Source organism: Pseudophryne corroboree, chromosome 7 (genome assembly GCF_028390025.1).
Source record: "Pseudophryne corroboree isolate aPseCor3 chromosome 7, aPseCor3.hap2, whole genome shotgun sequence".
Lineage (NCBI taxonomy): Eukaryota > Metazoa > Chordata > Amphibia > Anura > Myobatrachidae > Pseudophryne > Pseudophryne corroboree.
The window spans coordinates 25,728,863-25,750,562 of NC_086450.1; the positions used below are offsets into that span (position 1 = coordinate 25,728,863).

General features: G+C 45.5%; 1 protein-coding gene and 1 non-coding gene across 2 annotated transcripts in view; both read left to right on the forward strand.

The window, feature by feature from the left end:
- Positions 1 to 21,700, forward strand: part of LOC134944209 (glycerol-3-phosphate dehydrogenase 1-like protein) — a 76,070-nt gene that overhangs the window by 28,229 nt on the left and 26,141 nt on the right. Inside the window, exon 6 of the mRNA XM_063932792.1 lies at positions 3,874 to 4,107. Within this exon, the coding sequence (XP_063788862.1) occupies positions 3,874 to 4,107 (234 nt within the window). The remainder of the gene's footprint in view (positions 1 to 3,873; positions 4,108 to 21,700) is intronic.
- LOC134946812 (U5 spliceosomal RNA) lies at positions 1,376 to 1,490 on the forward strand. The gene has a single exon (XR_010182399.1). It is a non-coding gene; the product is annotated as a U5 spliceosomal RNA (small nuclear RNA).

A 21,700-nucleotide genomic window follows, 5' to 3' on the forward strand; every position in this document is an offset into this window, starting at 1 on the left:
ACAAGTGAGAAGGGTACATTAGTCCAGCACTCAGATAGTGCGGGGTTTTGGACAACCATACATAATCGTTTCCAAAAGGACGCGATCCGCCATTGGTAGATGCGTTTCTGTCAAACATTATAAAAACCCAGGATACATTTGGGTCACTAGAATCTATGTATGAAACAATGACGATCACTGGTAAAAGAAGCTGCAGAGTATATCTGTAAAGCTTCTGCTAACGCCGGTTATTTTCATTGTCGCTAGTTAAGCGCGACAAGGCCAGAGCTTGTTTGCTCCTAAATTTGATATACTTGTAACGGCATTTTATCCCTTTATGATATTCAGCCATTACCGCATACAGTATACTTGTAACGGCGTTTTATCCCTTTATAAGAAACAGTCACGCCTTGTAACGACAGGACGTTACAGTCAGCAAGCCAGTGGTTTGATGACCTCTTTTACAATTGTGGAAGCGCGTCTTTACATGTTACATTTGCGAGGTTTCATGACTTCAACTCATACATGTCTCAGCTATTTACAGCTTAAAGTACAAAACTGCCTCTGTCGAACGGTTTGGCAGGTTGTCATTTAGTCTTTGCTGGTTTATAAACCAGGCAGTAGTACGCCAACAGAGTCAGAGTTACTTATTCCCCTCTGTTTGAGCAAAACCAAACAGCTCCGTCGCAATATCAATCAGCAAGTCATTTACTACAGTTAGAAAATGGATTTTCTGCGGTTAGTATTTGCTTATTGGAGCCACAAAATTGCATAATTGCATTTGATCTTCACAATGCGTATTTACCCAGTCCGGTTTGTTCATCACAGGTTCTAGCGTTTGCAAATCGCCACAACCATTAACCATTTCATGTCTACCGTTGCTTATCGCTTCGGGTATTTACCAAAGTGATGTTGGGATGATAGCTCATCTCACATAAGAACTCTGTCTCAACAAAGTTCCTCTAACTTGCGCTACTAAGGTATACTGCGGTAGCAGATCAAGTTCGAAAACAATCGCATCTAATTCCGTCTAAACGATGTCAATTCCTAGGTAAGATTATAATTACGGTAAATCAAAGACTTTTACCTACTACACCAGCAAGAACAAATGTACATCTAGTAATTAGTGCAAAACACGCACACTAGCGGTACATTGGTGTATTCACCTATTAAGAATAAAGATGTGTTTTCAATTTAGTTCGCCACCCTTCACTCGCGTTTCCCACAGAGGGACAAGGGTGCATATACTCTGGACGACAGTCGCAGAGGGTCAGGATTTGTAGTTAAAATCAGCGACAAAGGTTCTAAAACACGACAGATTGCTGTCGATAAATGTCCTAGAACTCTGTGCATTTTACAATGCAATACATGTTTCGCTTTCAGTCTGACCAGGGATATACTCTGGTTTCTCTTCAGAACGAATAAATCTTTCGCCTTTTACTAAAGATTTCCGTGGAGAGGAACAACCGTGAGTTTCATGTAATTTTTTGATGCCTGGCTCACGCTGGCCTTAAGCAGTCAAACAAGGCAACGGCAGTTGCATACACAACAACCAGTGAGAACCAAGAAGCCGCATGGCAATGCGGCAGGTAACTCAAATCCTCAATGGCTCAGAACACCATTATGTGAAAATGTCAAGAGATCATTCCGTGAGTGGACATCTGTTAGACAGATGATCTCACCCGTCAGGATTTGGATCCTGAAAACTGGACATTAAATCCAGAGGTGTTTCATATGTGAGTCCACAGAAGGGGGTTACCCTCAAGTATACATGATGGCATCTCGCCACAATTAGAAAAGCTCAGTATGTGTACAAAACAGATCACAAGGGCAGTGGCGGTGGAGTCTCTCACATTCATGTGGTCATTCAGCATCGTGTATCTGGCTCCACCATTTTCCGCTGCTCTCTCCGTTGCCAAAACGGATCATAAGACAGTTCGTCACAGTCATACTGGTGGTATCTCATGGGTTTCGGAGAAGTTTGCTTCTCGCATTTTCAAGGAATACTTGCACACGATCTTCCCCGCTCATAATACGTCCAACCTGTTACATCAGGGAGCGTTCTTTTACCCATAGTTACCTATGTACCTATTATCTATGTACCGCAGCTGCGGTTGACGGGGTGAGGGTTCAGACCGCCCTCTTAAGAAATAGAGCATTACAGTATCGGTTATACCAACCATGTTACGAAATAGTAAGCCGCTTAAGGCAGCTCATTATTACAAAATTTCGTGTGCTTACATAGGTTGTAAACCTCGGAAGTTTCCAACATCATCCTTCAAGTTACCCGTATTCTGTTAAACGGGGTGGGATGGAAAACTGCGTTGATCTGCACTAAGAGTGCAGGTATCTGTGTGGTAAACTTATTTTCAAAGACGTTTGCCTCTATTTGCGTCTGTACACATCTTTCTACAAGGTGTCATCAAAGTTCAGACTCTATTATCCCACCTACAGCGCCAGGCGACTTGAGGTTGGGTTCAGATTTCTTAGTTTTCATATTTTGAACCCTTTCAACAAATGGGAATTAAGTTTCTCACTTTGGAAAACATTTTTCTTCTAGCCTTGGCTTCGGCAAGGGTTTTGTTTTCATATTTGGGTGCCTTGTATTCCAAGCCACCGTATTTGAGTTTTCTCATGACAAAGCAGATCTTCGGACGAATCACGCTTTCGTATTCTTCACATCAATATACCAATAGGGGTTCCTGTGTGGACAGCACATTCTAGAATTCTGAATGTGGTACACGCATTACGCGTTTATATATGTCCCGAACGTCAACAGTACGTGATATGAATACGTTGTTTGTTCTCTATGATACTGCCAACTGGGGTTAGCCAGTTTCTCAGCAGACATTATCCAGTTGGGTAATAATAATGACTACAAGTCAGGCTTACTTTAAGGCTAAGTTACAATCGCCTACGTCAGTAATAGCTCATCCCACAGGTTCTGTGGGAATGTCAGACCCAGTGGGTCGTGGAGCGTCTAAAACGCGGCTATATAGCCTTCATGTGCACCACGTTTGTGCACGTTTACACGTTATGAATGGTGGCGCCATCAGCATCTAGCTTTGGGCTGCCTACTGTTACAAGTATCAAACAGCTCTCCCGCCCACGAGGGAAGCTTTGGTACGTCCCAAGAGTACTCCAGTGACCCCTAGTGGATGATAAAGAAAATAGGATTTTGGTACTTACCAGGTAAATCCTTTTCTTTGAATCCATAGGGGGCACTGGACGCCCACCCAGAGCAGTTTTACCTGGGTTGTTTTAAGCTCAAGGGAGCTTAGTGAACACGTTTTACTTGATTGATACTAAGCTCAGAGGAGCTTATGGTAACACATTTTCACCGATTGGTTCAAATTATAAAGTTCTATCGGTTATGGTGTCAACTGTTTAGTTGACAGTAAGGTTATGGGTCAACATTCTTGTTGTCCGTTATGTTATAGGTATTCTCCATTGTCAACCTCTCTATATAGTTCCTGTTCGCTCAGTAAAAAACACTGAGAGAGTACACTGAGGTACTCGGGGATATGGAGGGGGGGGAGAGTCCTAAATTTAAATATTCAGTGCCTTTGTTCGGCTACGCCCGTCCATATCCCAAGAGTACTCCAGTGCCCCCTATGGATTCAAAGAAAAGGATTTACCTGGTAAGTACCAAAATCCTATTTTCACCAGGCGGACCCAGCACCAGAACAGGTCACATTTAGGGAACAAGATGGTTTCAACAAAGTGCAACCCCACTTTTGCTAATATTTGGTAAAATATACAAAGTAATATAAATAATGTACTATGTTTAGCTCACGTTTTATTATCATGTACTGTGTATAACTCATGTCTTTAGTACATGTCTTTTGTATGACCTGTGTTTTTATTACATGTAATTACTGTCCCCTCTACCAGAACATCGTGGCTGTGGGAGCCGGCTTTTGCGACGGTCTTGAATTCGGTGATAATACCAAGGCCGCAGTCATCCGGCTGGGGCTCATGGAGATGATCGCTTTTGCCCGGCTCTTCTGTAAAGGCTCCGTGGCCACCAGCACCTTCCTGGAGAGCTGCGGCGTTGCCGACCTCATCACCACCTGCTATGGGGGCCGGAATCGCAAGGTGGCGGAAGCCTTTGCCAAGACCGGGAAAGTGAGTGTCAGGTAGAGGGCAGCCAGTGGTGCCGAGAGAGGGGGGGGGGGGGGGGTACAAATTACCTGGGCCCAGGTCTGATGGAGGGGCCCAGAGGGGGCCCTGGGCCCCCTCCCTCTTACGTGGCAGCTGCAGCTCTTCTCAGCCCAGCATACTCTGCTGTGTACTGCACTGCAGTGTGGCCATGGAGGTGCTTAAAATACTTTCTCCTTCGTCCTAGAGGATGCTGGGGACTCCAAAAGGACCATGGGGTATAGACGGGATCCGCAGGAGACATGGGCACACTATAAGACCTTGAATGGGTGTGAACTGGCTCCTCCCTATACGCCCCTCCTCCAGACCTCAGTTAGATTCTGTGCCCAGAGGAGACTGGTCACACACTAGGGGAGCTCTACAGAGTTTCTCTAAAAAGACTTTTGTTAGGTTTATTATTTTCAGGGAGCACTGCTGGCTACAGGCTCCCTGCATCGTGGGACTGAGGGGAGAGAAGCAGACCTACTTCTGTGAGTTCAAAGGCTCTGCTTCTTAGGCTACTGGACACCATTAGCTCCAGAGGGTCCGATCACTTGGGTCGCCTTGCTGCTCGTTCCCGGAGCCGCGCCGCCGTCCACCTCACAGAGCTAGAAGATAGAAGACAGGTGAGTAACCGAAGAAAAGAAGACATCGGAAGGCGGCAGAAGACTTCAGTCTTCCTGAGGTACCACGCAGCGGTAGCGCTGTGCGCCATTGCTCCCGCTCACACAGGCACTACATGGGTGCAGGGGGGGCGCCCTGGGCAGCAATAAAAACCTCATTTATAGGGACTGGCAGGTATATACAGTGCTGTCAAAGTCAGAAAAATGTCTCAATGCACGTTGCCATATTTGCACCGCACACTGGTCCGCGCTGCGCGTGCGTACGCTCTCCCGTGGAGGGGCATACCCGCAATAGCGTGCACTCGCAGGCGCGGTATGCGTATTTACGGTAGAGTTTATATAGTCGTAGCGTGCGACTCATTCGTTACATATTTTCACAATTAATGTAGTTTATAGATCATGGTCCCTTTGATAGATTCTGAAATTTAGGTTAAAATACAATGTCCCAGAGCTGAGGAATCCCTCTTTATATCGTACGAAGGGTCTAACAGGAATCATACAGCAGTGTTTGGTACCCATCGGAAGAGTATTTAATTAGCAATATTCCGGTGTTGGTTTGGAGCGTATTAATCGCTCGTGCGAATAGTTATGGACATAAGAAGTTTATGTCCATTTCTATTATTTACACATACTCAGGTATGCGGCGGGAAACCTAGTTTCCCACCCACCTGAGCTGTTGGAAATCGTCACAGCCCACCTGTATGAATCACCCTATGACCTTTTGTTATGATGCAGGGCCGAATTCCTTCGGCCAATGGACAATGGGATTGTAGGACCAGGAGATTGCATTGTGTGTGGGGCATAAATAGGCAGGCCGACCACATCCAGCTCTCACTCTCTCATCAACGGTTATCTGCTGATAGCCGGGAGCTGGATATCGAGGCGCAGGCGATCATACCCTTTGTGCGTAAGTTTCTCTCCGTAATCATTGTCTTTCTGTGAGCCAATTTCTCTCATCTCATCTCTCTCTCTCTCTCTCTCTCTCTGTTCTGTTCTCTCATATCTCCCCTAGACTAGGCTAGTATTGTATTGTATTAGATAGTATTGTATTGTATTGCATTTAGGTCAGTGTAGTATTGTCTTTTTGTATTTATTGTTTAGTTCTGTGGTTAGGAAGTCTCTGTTATATTGTAGTGTATCATTTGTACTGTTATCCCCTTTTACAAGTATATTAGATATAATACAGTTAATAGGCTTTGGAACCTAAACCAGCATCTGTGTATTTCCTATAGTGTTAAGTGTTCACTTGAGCGTCGGTGACGCTCAAGCAGCTTTGTAGTTAGTCAGGTTACACAAGGTTGCACTTACACCCTGTACTCACATTAAGGTATTCAGTGTATTTCATTGGTATAAGGTTTTATCATAAAGGTATAGTGTTGTGAGCGTCTGCATCGCTGGTGACCTCCTCGTGGTCTCGAGCGTAGGCTACGCTACAGCGAATCTTTCCCCTAGTCATAACCAATAACGTGTCCTGTGATCACTGGGCCGCGAGCGAACGTGACGCTTGAGCGTCTCGCCTACGGCTGAGCGATCGTTACGCAGATAGCGTATCATTACGGTACTTCTTAAGTAAACAGCGTACAGTGTTCTTAGCTTCATAAAGGGTTGTTTATACGACAAAGGAATTTAGCATTGTCAATTGGGGACTCGTCCTATCCTTCTCATATCTGCACTAGGTAGATCAGCAGACATTATCCCCCCAGCAAAGGGTGGGAGGTTGTCTCGCTGTGCTGACGGGATAAGCGTCTGCTTCGCTTAGATAAAGAGTGCTGAAGGAATCCGGGAACCGGAAGTAAGAACAAAACGCTTGTGTCTTTTTAAAACTGTTTATTTTTCTTTTGTCTTGCGTACGCACATATATATCTGCATTTCTGTTTCATTTTCGTATATCACTATTCCTGTTTGCCAATTTTATAGTTGATAGAAAGTGCTAAAAAGAGATTTGCTGTTATTTAATAGTAGAGGTAATAGTTAAAGTATAGAACAACACACGGTTTGTCTAGGAGATACAAGGCAGTCAGTGTGGATTGCGGTAGATGATCAGGGATCATTTACATTGATAAAAATATATATTGTGTTACGGTGGATCTTTGCATTGCGTACACGTGTCGCTAACAAAGACTAGCGTACGCAATCCAAAAGGCAGACGCACGCAGCGTACATTACGCAACGTAGCGTCCGGTTACGCTCACGTAGCTCAAGTCACGAAAAAGGTGAATTAGCGCAAAGCGAGAATTAGCGCAAAGGCGATAAGTAACGCACAGCGGTAGATAACGCGAAGCGGTAAATAACGCAAATCTATTTTTGGAAAAAAAAATCTGAAATTTAGTTTAACAGATCCTGCTCCTAATTGGTAACACTGTTGGACTGAAGACAATTTCTGCGCAGAAATAGATATAGAAACAAAGTGTACATGTGTTGAGTGAGTGTGTTTTGTATACAAAAGTTTATATAACTTTAAGGTGGAACCAAAAGGAAAGCCGGGTACTCGTCAAGGGACACACGTGTAAGTGACATATACGGTGGCTAGGGAGGCATCCCTGGTTAAATAATATTTGAGCATTAGAGTATAGCGGACCATAAGGTAACAAGACCAGGAGGTCATAAGGTAACAAGACCAGGAGGTCATAAGGTAACAAGACCAGGAGGTCATAAGGTAACAGACCAGGAGGTCATAAGGTAACAGGTAAAATAGACAAAGAGGTCCGCTATAAAAGTCCAGTGGCACAACGCCTGGGGTGTTGGTGCAGAACCCATATAGGCCATACAAGCTCTTGCTGAAGGAATCGCGGCCGGAAACATCGATTCCATTGATCTTTCAGTACATGACAAGTAGTGCTCGTGTACTGAACGATTGGACCGCACGTAATTGTGTGCAGTAGTTAGTAATCTGACCTAATACCATTAGAGTAAAGTGGTCACAAACGCTATTTGTACATTCTGACGTGATTTGTGTAATTTTTTATTTTTGGAAGGGAAGTTCGCTGGTCACTCAGGAACTATCCAACAACCGATACTTGCTGGGGAACGCGCCCCAGTAAATAAAGGTTCACAGGGGCCCTGGGTTGGGTACCGCAGCTCTGGTTACAGTGATTGCAGCACAGGCCAACGTGGGCGAGAAGTAAGTGGGGTACTTGATAAACCACCACCGCCGGCCTGCCCAAGGACATCTTGGTTTGTTTGTAAGGGTTCGCTGAAAACCTTGAGATAAAGATCCAAGGAGGAATAAGCAACGCCTGCAGATTATGGGGGCCATTTGTTCAGGTAGGGGGCGATCAACCTCGGTTCGGGTTGATTCAGAGAACCGACCAGTTGGGTCGGCACGATATGTAATGTGTGAAAAATACGGTAGTCACACAGAGGTTTTATGTGATGAATGGGAGAGAATGACTGTACAAGACAGGGACAAATTCCCAAGAATAGGTAGCTTCAGTCCAGAAGTGTTACAAAATTTAAGGAGGAGGATATGTCTCGTAAAATCAACAAAGAGACGAATTCAACATCATGATTATTTACAGTTATGGCACCAGGAAGGTGAGATACAGAGAGGTTTGGCTCTGGCGGCAGGATCTGGGGCAGTCAGGAAGCTGATAGCCACAGCTCCTCCTCCACCATACATTGCAGGAGAGAAGTTGATTGCGGAGAGAAACGCACTGGGTTGTAAAACACAAACTCTTAGTAACCTTGTAAATGTTAATGATGTTAACCAAATAACTCATGCAAGTATTAACCCGTGCAAGATGTACCCTGTTTTGAACCTTCCTCAGGAGTGTGATCAAGAAGACGATTCAGCAACAATTTCAGCTCTCTCTCTTGCAGCCACCATAGCAGAGACCACAGTAGGCACAGCGACACCCACGAGATTAGTGAAAGCCCCTAGCGGAGGGATAGGTGAGGTCGTGTCAACGGGTAAGTACGGCACCATGCACTACACTGAAACAATTGTACCACAACAAGCTGTAGAATCTACACAGGAAGAGGCTGTTAGAATTGCTCCTGTAAGGGTAATAGCAGTTCCCAATGGAAAAACAGATGTGTCTGGAGCCACTCCCATAAGGAACATTGCCATGTACACTCCATTTTCCAGAATGGAATTAAGAACAATAGTGTCCGAATTTCCTGACCCCAGAAAGGACTTAGTTGCTAGCCAAAAATACATCAGGGATCTAGGTAACACTGTAGAACCCAACAACAAGGATTGGCAGATACTGCTAAGAGCTTGTTTACCTTCCAATGTTGACGCAACTCAATTTTTAGCTGACTGTGCATTGGATAAAGATGTACCGCTTACAGACGTGTACAACAAGGATAATGTAAAAAGGATAAATTTACAGCTAAAGGAGTATTTCCCAGCCGTTGTTAAATGGAATAAAATATTTTCCATTAAGCAAAAGGAGTCCGAAACGGCAACAGAATATTTTCACCGGGCACTATTAGAAATGGCAAAGTACACTGGTATAGAAGACATTAAGACCAACCCAAACCATCGAGAAGTAGCAGTATCTGTACTGATGGATGGTTTGAAAGAAACATTAAAAGCTAGGGTACAGACCACACAACCATGTTGGCGAGGTCTGTCAGTGTCCACATTGAGAGAGGCTGCTATTGATCACGACAGAAACATCACTAGGCACAGAGAGTCGCAAAGTGATAAGTTGATGTCCGTAAGTATACAGGCGCTGACCACAAGGCAGCCTGCGTATGTACCACCGAATCCTGTGGGTAAGGCAAGTGTAATAACATGTTTTTCTTGTAACAGACCGGGACACTATGCACGAGAATGTAGAACAAAGAATGTACAAAGATCTTTTCAACCCCCTAGACAACAACACAACACACGACATTGGGAGCAGGGTCCACAGAGGCGGAGTTTTGAGCCACATACAGGGGAAACAAAAAGATATCCCCCGAACAGAGACTGGCATGCCTCTGGTAGTTCCCAGCTAACTCCCCCACAAGTAGTTGCTGCCAATGGGATTCAGGGAGGTCAGCATACCCAATAGGGGTGTGGCCATACCTGTAATCTGCAGCCAGTTAAGTTGATTGCCAGTCTTGGAAGCGAACCAGAGATTGCAATCAATGTGGCTGGTAAAACTTTAAACTTTCTTGTAGACACAGGGGCGGCCAAGTCAGTGATAAATTCGACAGTGGGCATGAGAACCACTGGTAGGACAATTCCAGCCATGGGAGTAACAGGAGTAGTCCAGCACTACCCTGTTAGCAAACCAGCCGAGATTACAATAGGGCCTTTGCATACCAAGCATTCCTTTTTGCTGGCTGCATCGGCACCAACTAATCTCCTGGGAAGAGACTTACTATGTAAAATGGGTTGCGTCATTTATTGTACTCCTGAAGGTGTATTCTTGGACATCCCTGAGAATCACGCTCAGGAAGTACGAGACATGTTAGACTCCCCATCAAAATTAATGTCACATTCCATTATGACAAATAGGAATCCATCCCAAATAGAAGAGATGACATCTCAGATACCAGAGTCACTTTGGACAAAAGATGGACAGGACACTGGATTAATGGCAAACGTAGCTCCAGTAGTAGTACAAGTAAAAGATGGTAGGATAGCTCCAAAAATCCCACAGTATCCTCTGAAGCCAGAGGTGGAGTTAGGAGTTTTTCCCGTAATAGAGCGCTTGCTACAACAGGGCATTCTAGTAAGAACGTCCAGCACAGCAAATAGTCCCATCTTCCCTGTTAAAAAGAGTGGGGGGAGGGGTTACAGGCTAGTGCAGGATCTAAGGGGGATTAACAAAATAGTTGAGAGTCAGTTCCCCGTAGTGCCAAATCCAGCTGTCATCCTAATGCAAATTCCTCCCACTGCCAAATTTTTCACTGTTATTGACCTCTGCTCCGCTTTCTTTTCGGTACCTCTGCACCCTGACAGCCAATATTTGTTTGCATTCACATACAGAGGAGTCCAATACACGTGGACTCGGTTACCCCAAGGTTTCATAGATAGTCCAAGTATATTTTCTCAGGCTTTGCATGATTGTTTACAGTCTTTCCAACCAGAGAGTGGATCAGTATTGATACAGTATGTGGATGATTTACTGCTGTGTTCAGATTCACTGGAAGCATCTCTGAAGGATACGAAACAGCTCCTGTTTCATCTTTCAGACACAGGTCACAAGGTTTCCAAAGACAAGTTGCAATTATGCCAAGCTAAGGTAAAATATTTGGGACACTGTCTAACACAAGGACTGAGACACCTGACCGCTGATAGAATCCAAGCCATTAGAGACATGACACTGCCACAAACCCAACAACAGATCAGGACGTTTCTAGGAATGTGTGGGTATTGCCGTAATTGGATCCCAGGGTTTTCCATATTGGCGCTACCTTTGCAGGAAATGGTCTCCTCAAACAAACCTGATCGGATTTCGCATACAGACGAATCCGAAACAGCATTTGAGAGACTCAAACAGTGTCTAACGCAGGCACCGGCACTAGGTATGCCAGACTATGGGAAACCCTTTGAACTATACGGAACAGAAAGTGCTGGGTGCGCAGCAGGTGTACTAACACAAAAACACGGTGATGCCAGCAGGCCAATTGCATACTACAGCGCGCAGCTAGACACGGTAGCGCGATCCCTCCCCACATGCTTGCGTAGCGTTGCGGCGATAGCATTGCTAGTAACGAAAAGCGAAGATGTCGTGCTAGGCCACAACCTCACAATCCATACACCGCATGCGGTATCTGCCTTATTGAATTCTGCCCAAACCAGACACGTCTCATCTGCAAGGTTTACAAGATGGGAATTGGCATTAATGGCCCCCGTAAACATCACCATAAGGAGATGCAGCGCATTAAATCCTGCAACATTTCTCCCAGGTGTGCCTGGTCAGGCACAAAGGGTGGAAGGTGAGAGTGATGGGGAAGGAGGATTTAATGCAAAGGGAGATACACATGATTGTATGGAATATTTGACCCAAAATTTTACCGCAAGGCCTGACATCAGTGACAATCCACTGGAAGATGCAGAACTCACGTTCTACACGGACGGTAGTTGTCACAGACAGTCAGACTCGGGAGACTTGTGTACTGGATACGCAGTCGTAGATGACCAAGACACCATAGAAGCGGAACCGCTAGGCCCACCTCACTCAGCCCAGGTTGCTGAACTGGTCGCCCTAACCAGAGCATGTGAATTGGCTAAGGGTAAGTCTGCCAATATCTACACCGATTCCAGATACGCGTTCGGGGTAGTCCATGATTTCGGAGCCCTATGGCGGCTCAGAAATTTCATGACGGCGGCTGGTACACCGATAGCGCATGCAGCCCACATAAAAAGGCTTCTAACAGCGATACAGGAACCCGACAGAGTGGCTGTTATCAAATGTAAAGCACATACATATAGCCAAGACCCAGTATCCCTTGGTAACAGCCGAGCAGACGAAGCCGCAAAGCTTGCAGCTGCTACCCCCATACAGACAGACACCACACAACTGATGGTATTTAATACCATCAACACACAAAAGTTGTGTGAGATGCAGAATTTGTGTTCCACACAGGAAAGAGCAGTCTGGAAGGCAAAGGGATATGGCCAGGAGTCCTCAGGGCTCTGGACGGATGGACATGGTAAACCGGTGGCCCCCAGGGCATACCTTCCATGTCTGGCTGAAGCAGCTCACGGGCTGACTCATCTAGGCAAGGAGGGGATGTGCAAATTGGTAAGAGCATACTGGTGCGCCCCAGGATTCTCCTCTCATGCGAGTAAGAGAGCAATGTCATGCCTTACCTGTCTGAGAAAGAATATTGGAAAAGCAATACCTACAGAACCATCCCATATCCCACCTGCCGGCGGCCCTTTCCAAGTAATACAAATTGACTTCATTCAATTACCCCCATGTCGAAATTTGAAATATGTACTTGTCTGTATAGATGTTTTCTCGAATTGGGTCGAAGCATTTCCAGCAGCTACAAATACTGCCATGTTTACAGCTAAGAAAATTGTGCAGGAATTTGTATGTAGATATGGTATCCCTAGAATCATTGAAAGTGATAGGGGTACCCATTTTACAGGTGATGTCTTTCAAGGAATGTGTAAGTTGATGGGTATTGATAGCAAGCTGCACACTCCGTACCGTCCACAGGCGAGTGCGAAGGTCGAAAGAGTGAACAGCACTATTAAAAATAAATTGAGTAAAGTAATGGCAGAGACAGGATTGACGTGGCCAGAAGCTTTACCCATTGTTTTGTATAGCATCAGAACCACTCCCAGGTCCCCTCTTAATCTGTCTCCTTTTGAAATCTTGTTTGGTCGACAACCGCATGTCATGATTAACCCTCAGGATGATTTGAAATGTAACAATGAAGTAACTGTAAAATACTTGATTAACATGAGTAAACAGTTGAGGAATCAAAATGATAATCTGAAGTTGGTGATTCCTGATTTACCAGGTAGTAATTGTCATGACATTGAACCTGGGGATTATGTAATGATACGAAATTTTCTACGCTCAGGTTGTCTTATTGATAGATGGGAAGGACCATACCAGGTCTTATTGACTAGCACCACAGCATTGAAGGTTGCTGAGAGAGAGACTTGGGTCCATTCATCCCACTGCAAAAAGGTTGCCGATCCAGAGAAGTCCCGTGATAAGGAACAGACGGTAGAGGTTGTATCACTGGAGTGTCTGTTCCAGGAGGACTGAGGCGGCACCTGAGCCTTGAAGACCGAAAGCAGTTGTCGACTCCCTTCTCCCTTTTATTGTTTTTCTCCACTTCCCAGCCCCTCTCCCTTAAAATTTCTTTTTCCCCCTTCTCATTCTTCTCTATTTCCTCCTCAAAGATGGACTTGCCCCAAGAGACTGTGATCCGGATTTTGATGTTAACCATGATGTTGACCAGAGCAGTCTGTTCCGGCGAGAGTACCATAGAGGTCGAAAGAGGTTCTGGAATGGGTTCCGATTATGATGATGGAGGCGTAGTTTTCCAAGATCAACCAAACCAACAAGCAAAGGCGAGTATCAGAAAACGATCCGATAGAAGAAATTGTGATGGATTGTTAGCTGAAGAAAATTGTATCTGTAGGCTCTGTGATAATCTGGTTGAAGATGGATGCATAAAGAAATGCCAATCTAGTTTTAATATCCATATAGACCGGCATCCATTGAGTGACTATCACTCCTTAGTGGGTAACGTGTTAAACCAAACAGATTGTTGGGTATGCTCTCAAGTACCTCAGGGTCACAGCAAATCAGGGCTAGTACCATTTCCTTTAACGTTAGGGGAGGTACTTGAGCTAAGTGGTGGGAGACCGGTGGATCGGAGGTTTAACATCTCCAGCCCTCCTAGTTTGAAGCTCCACCAATACCATGTGGATAGGTCCCTCTTATGTTTCAACATCTCCAATCCCAGAAAACCGGGAAATTGGGAAGTGTCGTGGAGCAACCTTACCATGACCTTTTCACACAGAGCAGATAGAATGCCTACAGATACAGAGCTCGTACGCCATATAGCCAGTAGAGGAAAATCTTTTCGGTATCGATATACCTTAGGAAATAGGATTACTAGAGTTGGAGAGGTATCACCAGGATACTGTGCACATATCGTACAAACTGATACGTGCATTAAGCAGTTGGAAGAATTAGGGTCAGGAGATTTCACCTGGAAGGTTTGTAACATGATCATGTCCTTCTCCGTCCCTTATGTTCTCCCCGATGATGCATATTTCATATGCGGGAGAAAGGCGTACAAGTGGCTTGCCCCAAACTCTGAAGGATTGTGTTATATTGGAAAAGTATTGCCTGAAGTGATGACTGTTACACATGACAAAATGAAGGACATACACCGTGGTGCCCAAGCTCCTTATACTCACACTCATTACGAGCACCGATTTAAAAGACAACTGTCAGAAAGGTTAGAGCATCCGGCCTCTGATCTTATCCATGAATCCACCGGGATTCAGGTTCTGGTAGCGTTAGATTTCACTCGCACCGCTCGAGGTGTGATGAATTATAGATACATTTCCGCACTCGCCAATTTGTTAGATAATATCACTGAAATGTATGATGACACGTTTAGATACACTGGAAGAGAACTTCAAGCTTACAAAACAGAACTAGTTCAGCATAGGATGGTTCTTAATTATCTTACAGCAGTAACAGGCGGATATTGTGTTACATTGGCAACACAGTACGGCATAAAGTGTTGCACGTATATCACAAATAGCACCGAGGATCCGGTAGAGGTCATAGACCAAAAGATGGACGATATTCTCCAACTAAAGTGGGAATTTCGTCGAAAACACAATCTCACCCTTGCTGCTGTAGGTAATGAGCTGACTGGTTGGGTGTCATGGTTGAACCCGCGAAATTGGTTCTCCGGTTTAGGAGACTGGGCTCAAGGAGTCATAATGGATGTTGGAAAGTTTCTCCTATGTATTTTGGGTGTTGTTATATTTATTGGATTGATATTTAGATGCGGGCAGGCTTTAATGAGGTGCAAACAAAGTACAAAAGTGATGAGCTTGAGGAGTGAGGAAACCGTAATTAACCTGGATTTGATTTATGACCCAATGATAGAAACCAGAATGTGATGAAAATGCGATTATACGGTCCGTTTCTTTCACCTGTTTTTCTGCTTTTCTCCCAGATACAAAGACCCCCTTGGACGAGGAAGCTGACGAGACGAGATGTATACAGACAACGGATTGACCAAAGAAGAAGATTTGACAACTTTAAATATGGACACTTGATGAACTTTGCCATGGATCCCCAGTTTCCCTAGTATTTTTAAACTCACGCTAGCCCAACATTTTTGTAAATCTGATGGCTCAGACAAAGCTATTTGCTCATGCCCAAGGAGCAATACAGCGCAAAGAAGACGACTCTCAACAGATACCGAACACAACTTCAACAACAGATGTACATTTCCCTGACATAGAATATCATTGCATTTTTCGTAAGTGTTCTTTATCTTCATCTCTACAACCCACAGGTAACGACACACATAGACGATAGGGAATACAGGCACAGATAGCAGCAACCACATACCTCCCCCATTCATGTATCATCAACTAAAATGTGCATCCCATTTTTGTTACAACCACAGCCGAAATGAGCTCGGTAGAGTTTGACAGCCCATCCACAGACCTGTACCACAGGATAAGAAGGAATTCAAATGTATACTTCGCAATACCTCGAAGCTTGACTTACCACACGTACGGCACGATGATACATGACCCTCCAAACATGGACTCATACACACATGCTTCTACTTTCTCACTAGGTCATACCCTTTTCACACCTACTCCTCTCTTCTTCCTTACCCCACCATGGAAATCAATTAACCCCTGACTTACATTTTTCTCCTTAAATGTTTTGTGGCAGTTATTATTGACTGCCAAAGGGTGGACTGTCAAAGTCAGAAAAATGTCTCAATGCACGTTGCCATATTTGCACCGCACACTGGTCCGCGCTGCGCGTGCGTACGCTCTCCCGTGGAGGGGCATACCCGCAATAGCGTGCACTCGCAGGCGCGGTATGCGTATTTACGGTAGAGTTTATATAGTCGTAGCGTGCGACTCATTCGTTACATATTTTCACAATTAATGTAGTTTATAGATCATGGTCCCTTTGATAGATTCTGAAATTTAGGTTAAAATACAATGTCCCAGAGCTGAGGAATCCCTCTTTATATCGTACGAAGGGTCTAACAGGAATCATACAGCAGTGTTTGGTACCCATCGGAAGAGTATTTAATTAGCAATATTCCGGTGTTGGTTTGGAGCGTATTAATCGCTCGTGCGAATAGTTATGGACATAAGAAGTTTATGTCCATTTCTATTATTTACACATACTCAGGTATGCGGCGGGAAACCTAGTTTCCCACCCACCTGAGCTGTTGGAAATCGTCACAGCCCACCTGTATGAATCACCCTATGACCTTTTGTTATGATGCAGGGCCGAATTCCTTCGGCCAATGGACAATGGGATTGTAGGACCAGGAGATTGCATTGTGTGTGGGGCATAAATAGGCAGGCCGACCACATCCAGCTCTCACTCTCTCATCAACGGTTATCTGCTGATAGCCGGGAGCTGGATATCGAGGCGCAGGCGATCATACCCTTTGTGCGTAAGTTTCTCTCCGTAATCATTGTCTTTCTGTGAGCCAATTTCTCTCATCTCATCTCTCTCTCTCTCTCTCTCTCTCTCTCTCTCTCTCTGTTCTGTTCTCTCATATCTCCCCTAGACTAGGCTAGTATTGTATTGTATTAGATAGTATTGTATTGTATTGCATTTAGGTCAGTGTAGTATTGTCTTTTTGTATTTATTGTTTAGTTCTGTGGTTAGGAAGTCTCTGTTATATTGTAGTGTATCATTTGTACTGTTATCCCCTTTTACAAGTATATTAGATATAATACAGTTAATAGGCTTTGGAACCTAAACCAGCATCTGTGTATTTCCTATAGTGTTAAGTGTTCACTTGAGCGTCGGTGACGCTCAAGCAGCTTTGTAGTTAGTCAGGTTACACAAGGTTGCACTTACACCCTGTACTCACATTAAGGTATTCAGTGTATTTCATTGGTATAAGGTTTTATCATAAAGGTATAGTGTTGTGAGCGTCTGCATCGCTGGTGACCTCCTCGTGGTCTCGAGCGTAGGCTACGCTACAGCGAATCTTTCCCCTAGTCATAACCAATAACGTGTCCTGTGATCACTGGGCCGCGAGCGAACGTGACGCTTGAGCGTCTCGCCTACGGCTGAGCGATCGTTACGCAGATAGCGTATCATTACGGTACTTCTTAAGTAAACAGCGTACAGTGTTCTTAGCTTCATAAAGGGTTGTTTATACGACAAAGGAATTTAGCATTGTCAGTGCATAGGCACTGTTAGGAGACCCCTGCCAGTATAATTAATAGCGGGACCGAAGCGCGCCATGTAGGGGGCGGGGCTTCGTCCTTTAGCTCTGACCATCGCCATTTTCTCTCCACAGCTTGCTGCAGAGACGCTGCTCCTGGCCCTTCACTGCTGTCACAAGTAGGGTGCTAAAAACAGGGGGGGGGGGGGGCACATAAATTTGGTATTGGTTATTTATATATAACAAGCGCTTATAGGTCTGGGGCATTGTTGTTTTCTTCAGACCGGTGGGGCGCTGGGTGTGAGCTGGCAAACTCCTTCTCTGTCTCTCTGAAAGGCCTTACTGTGGGTCTGTCCCCTTTAGCCCAGTGTGTTTAGGGGTGTCGGTACGTGTGTGTCGACATGGCAGAAACTGAATGCTCTTCCCAGGAGGAGGTGCGTATGGGAGCTGAACAGAGAAGGAGTGACTCCGTCGGCATTGGGTTGAGATGTGGAATGTGTTAAATAACAGTGTGGCTTTGTTGCATAAGAGGTTAGACAAATCTGAGTCTCAGAACCAAACATGGAGACAATCCATGGGTGACGTGGGGCCACACACTCAGACCCCCTCAGGGTCCCAAAAACGTTCATTTACCCAGATAGCTGACACTGATACCGACACGGATTCTGACTCCAGTGTTGACTATAATGATGCGAAGTTGCATCCTAAAGTGGCTAAGAGTATTCAATACATGATAGTGGCGATAAAAGACGTATTACATATTACGGAAGACCCCGCTGTCCCTGAGACGAGGGTCTGTATGTTTAAGGGGAAGAAACCGGAGGTAACGTTTCCTCCCTCTCATGAACTGAATGCCCTTTTTGAAAAATCCTTGGAAACGCCAGACAAGAGGTGGTATATTCCCAGGAGAATTGCTATGGCATACCCGTTTCCTTCTCAGGATAGGGTTGGGTGGGAGGCGACACCCACGGTAGACAAAGCTCTAGCGCGATTGTCCAAGAAGGTAGCACTACCGTCTCCTGAAATGGCGACCCTTAAGGATCCTGCTGATCGTAGGCAGGAAGCTACCTTGAAATCTATTTATGTCTCGACAGGTACGCTGCTCAGGCCGGCTGTGACTTCGGCGTGGGTGAGTAACCCGACTGAAAAGTGGGCAGATAACTTGTCATCGGACATAGACACCCTGGATCGGGATAGCGTGCTTCTGACACTGGGTCATATCAGGGACACTGCAGTCTATCTAAAGGAGACGGCGAGAGATATTGGCCTTTTGGGATCAAGAGCCAATGCCATAGCAGTCTCGGCCAGGAGGGCGTTGTGGACTCATCAATGGAATGGTGATGCTGATTCTAAGAAGGCTATGGAGGCTCTGCCCTATAAGAGTGGAGTTTTGTTTGGTGAACGCCTCGCGGACCTGGTTTCTACAGCTACCGCGGGTAAGTCCTCTTTTCTGCCTTTTGTTCCTCCACAGCAAAAGAAAACGACGCCATATCACATGCAGTCCTTCTGCCAAATCCACCGCATGACGCTGGGGCTCCCCTGCGGGAGTCCGCACCGGTGGGGGTGCGTCTTCAGCTCTTCAGTCAGGTCTGGGTTTTCTCGGGCCTGGATCCTTGGGTGCTGGAAATTGTGACCCAAGGATACAATCTGGAGTTTCAAGACGTGCCCCCACACTAATTATTCAAATCGTCCTTGCCAGCTTCTCTTCCGGAAAGAAAGGTAGTGTGTACGTCAATACAGAAGCTGTGTCGCCAGCGAGTCATTGTCGAGGTACCCCCGTCACAGCGGGGACAAGGTTTTTATTCAAGCCTGTTTGTGGTCCCGAAGCCGGATGGCTCGGTCAGGCCGATTCTGAACTTAAATCCCTCAATGTGTATTTGAAAAGTTTCAAATTCAAGATGGAATCTCTCCGAGCGGTGATCTCCAGTCTAGAGGGGGGGGTTTTATGGTGTCAGTCGACAAAGGATGCTTACCTACATGTCCCCATATATCCTCCTCATCAGGCGTACCTAAGGTTCGCTGTTCAGGATTGTCACTACCAATTTCAGACGTTGCCGGTTAAGGATCATAAGAAGAACAAGGGTTCAGGCGATACTCGTTGTTCCAAATTGGCCACGGAGGGCCTGGTATCCGGATCTTCAGGAATTGCTCACAGGAGATCCCTGGCCTCTTCCTCTGAGAGATGATCTTTCTTTTTCATCCACTAGGGGTCACTGGAGTACTCTTGGGATATGGACGGGCTTCCGTAGGAACAGCACTGAATATTTAAATTTAGAAACACTCCACCCCTCCATATCCCTGGTCACTACCCAGTGTTTTTTCTGTGCTGAACGTGGCAGCAGCTTACTAACTGAAGTCACGGTTACTTCAAGAAATTTTAGTTTTATTTTTCTTTTTTCTAACAAATTGGCACATCCCTTTCCCCCTTCCAAAAGGCAGGGTCAGGGATAGTGCAGCTGCTGATAGCAGCACGGGCGTGTCGGGCCTCTCTGAAAGAGCTCCCTCACAGCCCTCACATCCTGTTACACTGGCTGCCCGGCGCTTGTTGAAGAAGCCCCGTCGGAGCCTCATGACAGAGTTTCACTGCAGGTATGTGAGAGGGGGCGGTCAGCTTCCGCTGCCGTCCCGAGGAGGGGAGAAGGGAGGACAGCAGCAATAATGCTCTCCGGATCTCCGCTCCAGAGTCTCTTGCACGGCCGTCGCTACAGGGCATCTACTCCCCGCGTCAGGCCGCCGCTTCGCCCCAGGCTCCGGCCGCCGCTTGTAAGGCTCCGGCCGCCGCGTGTATCGCTGGGGGCCGTAATAGCTCCTACTCTAACAGGTACCCGAGGTCCCGCACTGCACACTAAGGAGCAGCTGCGAGGGGGGGTAGAGGACAGCACTTTTGCATGGCAGGAAGACTGTTAATAATATCAGTTTAAGATATATGTTTAAGCACATTCTATATATATAATATATAATGAGGCTTTGCTAGCAGGGAGACTGTTAATAATATCAGTGTAAGATATATGTTTAAGCACATTCTATATATATAATATATAATGAGGCTTTTGCTGGCAGGGAGACTGGGTATAATATCAGTATGAAACTGTGATTATATGTTTAAGCACACTTTATATATATATAATATATAATGAGGATTTTGCTGGCAGGGAGACTGTTTATAATATCAGTATGAAACTGTGATTATATGTTTAAGCATGGCAGCCATTAACCATGCTTCCTGTGGCAGCCATTAATCATGCTTCCTGTGTCTTCCTCTGTGATTCCAGAAGGTTCCTGTCTTACATCTCTACACCACCGGAAGGCGCAGGGGTGTTAGTGGGAATTTGGGATCACATTTCATAGTACTGGCCACGTGTACTGCACTTGGCCAGATTTATATACAGAGACACCTTATTGCTATTTTACTGAGTCGTGCAGGTGTCAGTTTTTTGTGTATTGTATTGTCTGTCGCCATAATGAGTAAGGCACCAGCAAAAAACTAAAAAGCATAATTGCAAAATATGTGGCAGTGTGTTACCAGATGCATCTACCACATGTACAGTATGTTTTGTGGATTCCGTCCATAATACCATTGCTCCTCCGGTTTTACAACCAATTTCCTCACCGGACCCTCCGTGGGGTATGTTAGTGAATGTACTGGAGAGATTTCAGACAGAAATGACCGCTGCTCGTCTGGAGCGAGAAACGTTAAGATCTGAGTCTAGGGTGAGACCGCCAGAACTACAGAGGCGTCTCAGCCTTGCGTAAGGTCCAAATCCATTTTGGGCAAACGGGATAATTTTCATATGTCTTATGATTTTCCAGTGTCTGCTATGTTGCATTCTGACGATTCCATACCTGACCTCACGGAACACGATGAGGGTGAGGAGGGCGAAGTGGAGTCAGATAGCGAGGATGTTAACAGTTCCGGCATTGATGATCTCATCAGAGCGGTACGGCAGTCTCTAAGGTTTCCTGAAGCTGAGCAGCCTCTCACCAATGATCAGGTCGTATTTACTAAACGACGGAAGACGCCAGTAAGTTTTCCTGTGTCGGATTCTCTAAATCAGATGTTAGTAGAAACAAGACAGAATCCAGATAAACGGTTTTCTATACCTCGCAGATTTAAGTCTAGTTATCCTTTTCCAGAC